The sequence below is a fragment of the Bactrocera dorsalis genome, chromosome 4, assembly GCF_023373825.1.
Source record: "Bactrocera dorsalis isolate Fly_Bdor chromosome 4, ASM2337382v1, whole genome shotgun sequence".
NCBI lineage: Eukaryota > Metazoa > Arthropoda > Insecta > Diptera > Tephritidae > Bactrocera > Bactrocera dorsalis.
Window position 1 is genome coordinate 44,949,655 of NC_064306.1, and position 8,905 is coordinate 44,958,559.

At 38.9% G+C, this 8,905-nt stretch overlaps 1 protein-coding gene across 1 annotated transcript; it reads right to left on the reverse strand.

Annotated features, from left to right (window-relative positions):
* Positions 1-6,631: 6,631 nt before the first annotated feature.
* Positions 6,632-8,197, reverse strand: LOC105222017 (uncharacterized). Its single transcript, XM_011199178.4, has 4 exons — positions 7,783-8,197; positions 7,474-7,719; positions 7,219-7,407; positions 6,632-7,143 (listed from the first exon to the last, which is right to left on the reverse strand). The coding sequence occupies exons 1-4, from the start codon at positions 8,053-8,055 to the stop codon at positions 6,787-6,789; spliced, it is 1,065 nt and encodes a 354-aa protein (XP_011197480.2). The 5' UTR covers positions 8,056-8,197; the 3' UTR covers positions 6,632-6,786.
* Positions 8,198-8,905: the final 708 nt, after the last annotated feature.

The following is an 8,905-nucleotide window of genomic DNA, read 5'->3' on the forward strand; positions in this document are numbered from 1 at the left end:
GACGTCGTTTTTGCAAGAGAGTCAGAGATTTTGATAAGCGTCTAACAAAGAAACGTTTCCTACCAAAAACATTTACCAAAATGTGTTAAATGCATCCATAGGAGATATTGAGACCCTCTGCCATCTCTCTTGTGCTTACACGACAATTTTTAAGAACCGTTTTTTTTTTTGTTGTTTAATTTTTTTCTATTGTGAAAATCACCAGACAAACTTTTCCACACACTAATTGACGTATGAATATCAAACTTCTCACACGAACCTTAAAAAAGATTGCATCAACCTAGAAAATTTTGATTGGATCGGCCAGTTTGTATGGGAACTATAAGCTATAGTGGTCCGTCTTGAAGAATCAGTAGGTTCATGTCAGCATCTATGGTGTTAGGGTATGGTTCGTTTATCCAAAAAAGTTAAGGTTTTATTCTCCGATATTTGTGATATTATGTTACATATGTATTTTTAATCTCTTTTAATTTAAAGATTATTTTTCTCCATAAGCATCCTCGACTCTCGGAACCATGTTCCATAACATCCCTTTTAAAAAAGATATTCGATGATGGCAATAAATAATTTTCGCCTTGATAATCCGAGTGAGCTATCAAATAAGCCAACTGACATTAATAGAAAAATTGATAAGTTCTTTGTTCCGCAAATATTTGGCACACTTCTGTCACTCTTTTCCAAAAAAACGCTTCTACACTTGGACACTCAAAGGGTTTTAGCACATGCTTATTATATTTACATATACATGCATTATGTGTGTGAGAACGAAAGTGTGGTGAATCTGTCCGCTCGTACTCTATCCTAAGATACTTAAGAGCTAAATTAGCGAAATCCGAAAACATGTTTATAATTGTGCTTAAAGGAGCGGAAATGAGCACCATATGCCACATGACTGAAGTATGAACTCGAACAAGCCATTGAATGGGCATCTCTGGGGGTGATGGCATGACACAAATGAGCAAATAATGAAGTGACACACGCTACAGCTGGAAGTAAAAGATACAATTTGGGGTAATCAAGCGAGTTAGCAACCCTTTCGGCAGCGGCAAACAAATCAGAGCACACTCGGCAAGCTTACAAGCGGACTCAAGTGAAAGAGGAAGCAAACTGAGTTGCGCTATGTACTAGCATGTGTGTGTGTGTGTGGCACATATAGTATTTCCATGTTGCCGCTGATCATTGGACAGCAATGAAACGGAAACTCAAAAAGTTTCGCAAGCAATTGAACACGCTTTCATGTCAACCACAATGAACCGGTGACGAGGATGATGATGATGATGAAAAACCAGGCTAACCAGCCATATAAACAACCAATCGAACAACCAGTTAACCATCGAACTAAACCAATGAAGCAATCAACCAACTAAACAATACCACTACAACTACAAACATATGTATCTGCATGCAACGGTGTTGTATGTGTGTGTCTGAAGGACTCTCAGCTCTGCGGTTTGCCACTTTTTGGCATTCAAGCACGCTAATATGTATGCATACATGCCGTTGAACGGCTAAACTGGGGTGGGGGAAGCGCTGCCATGCGATGGACATGTGTCAAAGTTTCGGTTTTGGTTTGTAGCGCAAGGATCTGTAGCAGATTTCGCAGTTCAATGAAAATTTCCATATGCTTTGACAAGTGAGCGGATAAAGATGTGGTCACAGGATGTGCGTATCATCTGATGCATATGGGGGTATGTGTAGATATCTAGTTCGGTTTGTGTCAGGGGTTGAGCGCTGTTGCTGCCACGGTGTCAATATGTTTGTTAAATGATACTTTTTGACAAGTTCTCGGCACTGCTGGCAAGCGGATGCCTGAAGTAACGAGGGTCGTGAAGTGTTTGCACGGATTTTACGAGCAACAATCACTTTGACCGTTCACTTGAATGTCAATGAATAATGAGTGGAGGGTGTATGCTAGCTTAAGCTTTACTAATAAATTCATTTTATATTTAATACAAATGAGGCGTTTGACGTCATTCAGAGAAATGAAAATTGATTATTTTTCGCTTATTTGGAATATATTTAGAAATTTAATATTTTTGAAGATCATTATGGTGTCTGCATTTATTTTCGTACGCTTTTTTTTAATCTGAAGTTAAACGTTTTCTCATCTCTCTGGCTCTTTGTGTGTTTAATCCTAGATACCCAATTCTGATGAAATGGTAGTCAACAACGGCAAGGTCTACTTTAAGCGGAAGTGGCGTACTGCTCCTTAGTGCAGCTTCCTTGAGAGATATGTGCATTTTCTCTGATAGCAAAGTGGCAAAACTGATATTAAACTTGTTGACGGTCTCAAGTTAATGTGATATCCGACTTGTGTAGTATCCCGGCGGAAACTGCAAAACCCGTAGGCTTGCCAGAGAGGGCATCGTTACATGATTTTCTTTGGTTTGGGAACGTGATCTTTTAGCCTTCCTCTGAACAATATTATTATTTAACAACTAGACTTTGTGAGGCTGCGGAATCCTTCTGACCTAGAGGCGGACGAAAGAAGTCCTCTGAGTCAGCAGCTCTAAGCAACATTCATCTCGCTGCGATTGTAGGTGTTCTGGCTGAGCAGTGGCAATACGAGTTAGTAAAGGTGTATGGAGGAAGGATCTAAGCAATTTCTTCTCTACTGCCCAACTTTTGCCAGACTGAACGGAAAAATCACGAAAGATATACCTTAAAAAATTTTAGTACAGGGTTTGTCCGTAAATGTAATAGAACTGAGTCGATTTAAGAAAATTTATTCTTTAAAAGTTTTCAAAATGGGCTCCTGATTCGTCGATGCAGCGTTGCCATCGTGATCTCCAAGCTTAGGTGCATGCTGCTTGGATTCCCTTTCATCTACCTTTTCAGGCAAGGAAACAAAAAAAGTCTGGGGGCCATATCTGGGCTGTAGAGCGTTTGTGGAAGCGTTAGGATGCCTGCCTTGGTTTGGTAGCTGTTCACAAGAAAGGCGGTGTGAGCCAGGGCCTTGTCGTGGTGCAACTTCCAATCGACTGTGATGTCTCGTATGACCCGATTAACCCTTCGGTTGCATCTTTTGAGGCCTTCCATGTAAAACTTGGCGCTGACGGTTTGTCCAGGAAGAACAAATTCATGGTGGACGATGCCTTTGATGTCAAAAAAACAATGAGCACCGTTTTCACTTTCTTCCGGTCTTCATCAGCGACCTCTTCCGGGCCCTCCAAAACGGCCTGGTGCCACCGAAACCACTAACAGAAACACGTCGCGTGAAAATGTTTGTTCTGACTCTCCTGGTGCTCGGAGACATTAGCTAGAAGTGATGTAGGAGGATCTATTGACCCATAACTAAGGATTAAATCAATAAAATATCCATAAGTTTGTATGATGATACCCAATCTAGACTATCTTCTGTAATGAAGAAATCTTTGCACCCAAAAATGGTCGTCGAACTAACTTCGCTAACGCCACTCCTAAGGTATTATCCAAAATATAGCGAATTCTCTCTTGCAATTCTCTTTCTTGTCTTAAATGGTGCTGATCAGTCTTATATAGTTGGGTTTTGAGTGCTTCTAGATCATTTTCTAAAATCTGTATACACCTTTTGGTTATTACCGATAAATGGATGTAGATGAGCATTTTCCTCGCAGAAATGCGCTCGGAGATTTTCCAACACAAATAGTTATCTACATACATTTCGATGACGTAAATGATTATTGAGCCCATTGCAATTACAATCTCGATTCTCGAACAACATCTTATAGATACATAACATTCGTGTGCACATCGGCATAATACATATGTATGCCCTTGTGAGCGTGTATGCGTTGAATTTGATGTGATGTAATATGAGTGAACGGTTGGTTGGTGAAGAGGACCTGTCAGTTAGCGTACGTCACGCAGCATCAACGATAAGCGTTAACTGTGTTACCAACTTGACAGCTGGCAGCGAAGCGACAAACGCCAACAACGTTGCATAGCGGTCCAACCGCCGCGTATTCGGGAGACAGCTGTACATCAACACAACAGAACACATCACTCATTAATTCCTTCATTCACTTTGCTTGCAGTTGATTTGTACATTGCAATGCTGTCGCCATAGCTGAGGGAAGCAGGGGTTGCATGGTCTTACATAATATCACATACATACATATGTATGTATTGTGCGTATGTATGAAATATTTGTGGCTGGTGCATTAGCTGGTGCATTAGCTGATGTTTTATGGTTATTTTTGGTGGCTGGACTTCTCTAGAATTAGTCATTCATATGAAATTGTTAAAGAACAAACTCTAAATATACAACTTTGGCAATAATGAACGCGATAATGGCCATACACTTATGTACATGACATTATTTTTGTCGTGTTTGGTTTCAGACATACTTTAAGGGAGAATTCATATATGTAGGTTAGATGGAAGATTACATCGGGTTACGTTGGGTTAAATTTTTGATCAAAGATCGCACGTGGACTGCTATATGTAGTATTTTGTTAAGCCATACAAAAGAAAAATGTCTGTGTTCGAACTTATAATTTATCAAAGCGCTTAGTAGTCAATAAAAATTAGCACAGGCGATTAATTTCTATTCCCGTCAGTTCGGTGGGATGTCTGAAGGTATGCGCTCCCAAGTGCTTAAGTCTTGACCTCCTAAATGTTGAATTGTCAAGAAAGAAGTGTTTAGTGGTTTCCATCTCATTTTCTTCCATATAGCTTCTACCGATGGCGTCTGGTAGAATCGATCTTGAGCCTAAAAAGCTGACAGCGCATATACCGATGGTGGCTCAGTTTCTTCGAAGCCCAGCTTTCTAGAATTAGAACACAAGAGAATACGGGAATACGACTCGCTCTTATTCTACCTGTTAGCGGTTCTAGGAGGCTGCAATCCGTAATGGCCGCAACCTCGGTTTGGGTAACACTGAAATAGTCAGGAAATGTGAAGGTGGTCTAATAAAGTGCAGTAAACCCCTCCACCCCTCCACTGCCCCTTACCTCCAACGGCTTCTTCTCACCCACAACTCCTTTGCCGGTATATGGACAGAGAAGAAGCCGCCAGAGTTCGGTTTGGTTTATTATACATATATGTATATTGGATTACGAGGTTTGACAATTAAGTAATGAGACTGATTTTATTGCCGCGCTTGTGGTAAACATGTGACCTTGAAATTCCCTTTCTCTTTTTCCGGCATCCCTATCTTTTCCATTGATATATGTACCATCGCTAGCTTGTTTAGTTCGCCTGCTGCGTCAATTTGAGTAGACGTGTGTTTGTAGTGCTCGTTACGAAAATGGAAAAACGAAATCAAGAGCAACGCGCCGCTATAAAATTTTGCGGCAGATTGGGCGAAACAGCTTCGGAAGCGTACGCTAAAACAGTAAGAGTGTATGGTAATAGTGCTCTTAGTCCCGGAAACCATACGCCAAAACTCACAATGGTTGTCTACGTACGCCCCCGCCCGAAAAAAGCTCGCATGAGCAAGCCGGGGAAAACTGTGAACCAAGTCTACTTTGAAGGAGATGGCAGAGTTGTAGAATAATTTTCAAATATACGGTTTTTATGGAATCAGTCTCATTACTTAATTGTCATACCTTGTAAGTCGTTTCAATTTTACTATACTCATATATAAATTTTAACATTTAAGAAAAATAAGCACTAAGAATAATTGAGTTAAGAAATAGGGCTAGTCTCTTCAATGCAAACCATTTTTATAATTTATAGTCATGTCTTTTGTGATACAAAAAAAAAAAAACAGGTAGGCCCCGAATATTACCATATCATACCATAGTAAAAAAATATTTTTGAAAAAAAATTTTTTTTTTTAATTCAACATAGTCATAGTCCCCTTCAATGGTAATACACTGATTATAGCGACCCTCCAACTTTTCGATACAATTTTTGTACGATTTTTGCTTCGCTTCAAAATAGTCCTCAATTTCGGCGATCGCTCCTTCATTCGACGAAAGTTTCTTCCCAAAAATAATTTTTTTGAGGCCTCAGTACAAGAAATAGTCGCTGGGGGCCGTAGGGTACGGTAGAAGTAAAAACAATTTTTGCCTTCATTTTCACTTAATTGTGACAAGGTGCACTATCTTGGTAAAACATCACTCTTTTTTCTTTCATAAGTGGCCATTTTTTGTCAATTTTGTTCTTCAGACGGTCGAATAACGCTGTGTAATAGTTGAATATTGAACTTCCTTTTTAAGTCAATAAAATTTATTCTCTGTGCATCCCAAAATACAGGTGCCATAAGCTGGCTGTATTTTTCCACTCTTTTGAGCGAGTGCAGTTCACTCGGATGACTGTGGATTGGACTTCGGAGTGAAATGATGGAGCCATGTTTCGTTCATTGTCACATATCGATGCAGGAACCCCGGGTAAACCCGAACATCATTTGAACATCTTCAAACACTTCTGCGAATCATCAACTCATCGTTGTTTTAGTTAATCGAAATAGATTTTATTAATAATTGATGAGAGCAGACACTAGTTCACTGCAATCGTACACATCTCTGATGAATGTGAGGCAAAATATTACCAAGAAATTGAAGGAGTTTCCCAAAATATGCATACCTGTAACCGTCTAATAATTCAACTTTTCTCAGTCTTAATACTTACCCATGCAAATCTCTATAACCAATACTACAATAAAATACAACTCTTTTAAGAAAAACTTTTTATTTAGCTTTATGCAAAGCATTTGCCTGGAGATCTGCTTCCTTGAAACAAAACTAAAAATCTCAAATTTTCTATCATTATTTAGCCATCATTGTTGTGAGACGTGTGGAAATTTTTAGGTTATATTTGATACAAAATTCGTATAAAAACTCGCTCTGCCCACAATCTTAGTACTCCAACTTGAGCAACTCGTACAATGGAATTTCTTGTTTTGTGGCCAATTTCTTTGTCTTTCTGAAAAGACCAGTTTTCTCTAAATACTTTGGTCGCTTCAAGTGTGGACGTTGCTGGTAAAACTCTTTGAGTGTCTTCACTGAACGCAAATGACCAATGCCCTTGAATAATTTTGCACCTGAGAGTAGTTCGTCGGGAAATACCGTGGTTATCAAACGATCACGATCCATCGGCACCCAAGGACGTTCCTCATATGGTACTGTGCGTCCAAAAGCGACTTTTATCACTTTCTTCGGTACATTCTTCAGCAAATCTTTAATATAATTCTCATATTTCAATTCGATGGCCATCTATTGTTAAAGTGAAGAAGCCGCAATGTTTATAAAATACTGCGCATGTGCAGACAAGGAAGCAATGACACTCACCTCAGGCAAATTCCACTTGTCCGCCACCGCTTTAGCAATGGCCTTCACCTCTTTTGGCTCGGTTTGTATCGAAGCTAAAAGACGGCGGTCACCCTCTATCGAGAATAACGATTTCAGTTGAGCTTTTGATATGTCCGTTTCACGATTGTTGCTTACAGAGTTCAACCACTCGGTGAAACGCTCTGCTGACTGCAGAAATCCGCGTATAAACGTGTAAAAGATAAAGTTTTAAAGCATATTAAACACAGTACTTACCGCATCCATTAAACATTCCGCCTGCTCGTCCAGCGTTTTCTCTGCCAAACTCCGTTCTAGATGGTAAATCTTCGAGTCCCATTTAACACGCTCTCGTCGCGGCTTGCATATGTAACCAGAAGTCCAGTTAATCTGCTTCTTAGCTTTCGCCTTACGTTCCACACCAGTGTCGAGCTTCATTTCAAACTTGACAAACTCGTTCTCCATACGTTCGATTTCGGAGCATGTACTTTCATTGAAAACAGCCTTTGGTTTAAAATGGGCACTCATTATTGTACTTAAAAGCACTAATTTACAGTTTCATTGTACCTTCTTTTTCACTTTTCTGCGCTCAAGTTCATCCTCTGTAGATTCCTCTATGTCGAACGACTTCGGCGTCTCCACTGCAGATTCGGCAATATACACCAGGCGGTCATATTCGTCAAACTCGTAAGGCATTATCTTCTTAACGCGCTGCTGCAAATCCTCTGGCAAAGTGACTGAGAGATCATAATTTTTGATGAGGTCTTTAAGCGTTTTTTGATGCGCTGCATCTTCGATTTCCTGTATCACTTCCTTCCAGTATTCCTTGTTTAACAGCATCTTTTAGCGTTTTGTCTAAAAGCCTTTGGAAAGTATTTATAAAAAAATAATTAAAAAAAATTATGCTTTCTGTGTGCTATAAACGTTTTCATTGAATTGATTTTTGATTGAAAATTTTGGGTCGAACTGAAATGAATTTGCCGTTTGTTTATCTCCAAGGCAACTTCGAAAATTTGTTTGGCTGTCATGTTGTGCTGAATGAATATAGTTGTTTATGAAAAGCTTTGTAGGTCGTGAAAAGCTCTTCATTGTGTCTGGTTGGTTTGTGTCAACGAAAAGCTTTTAGCAAAATTTCGCTCCTTAGGCGTTTGTGCAAAAACTGTTATACAATACGAGCAGCTTTCACTCACACTAGCTTGTTTAAGTAAATCTGTTATTCTAAAGCATAAGTATAGTTGAAGTTAAAGTTACTTGAGAAAGTCGTACTAATGTTTGATACTCCGAAAAGCTAATATCAACAAGGAAAGTTATATAAGTTTGCTTCAGTTTAAGATATAGATTTGTTAAGAATTCAACAAGATCTAAAACTAATTTCTTTCTTTTGCTATTTTGACAACTCGGTAAGACTAAACATATTCTGAAATTCTGAAAAGTTTAAGCATATACATATATAACATAGACCTATCCGAATAAAATACCTTCGCTATGATGGTTAGTGCAATTTGGTCATCGGTTATTTAGGAATTGTAATAGTTTTGTTCACCTAACCGTAATTTTTAGACCTAAAAACCGAAATATATGTATATTAATATACTCAAGACAACAAGACAGAGTAAAAGCTTTCAAAACTTTTAGAGCTTTCACTTATGAAAGTTCTTCCTAGTACTATTTTTCGTTAAATTCAATAGGA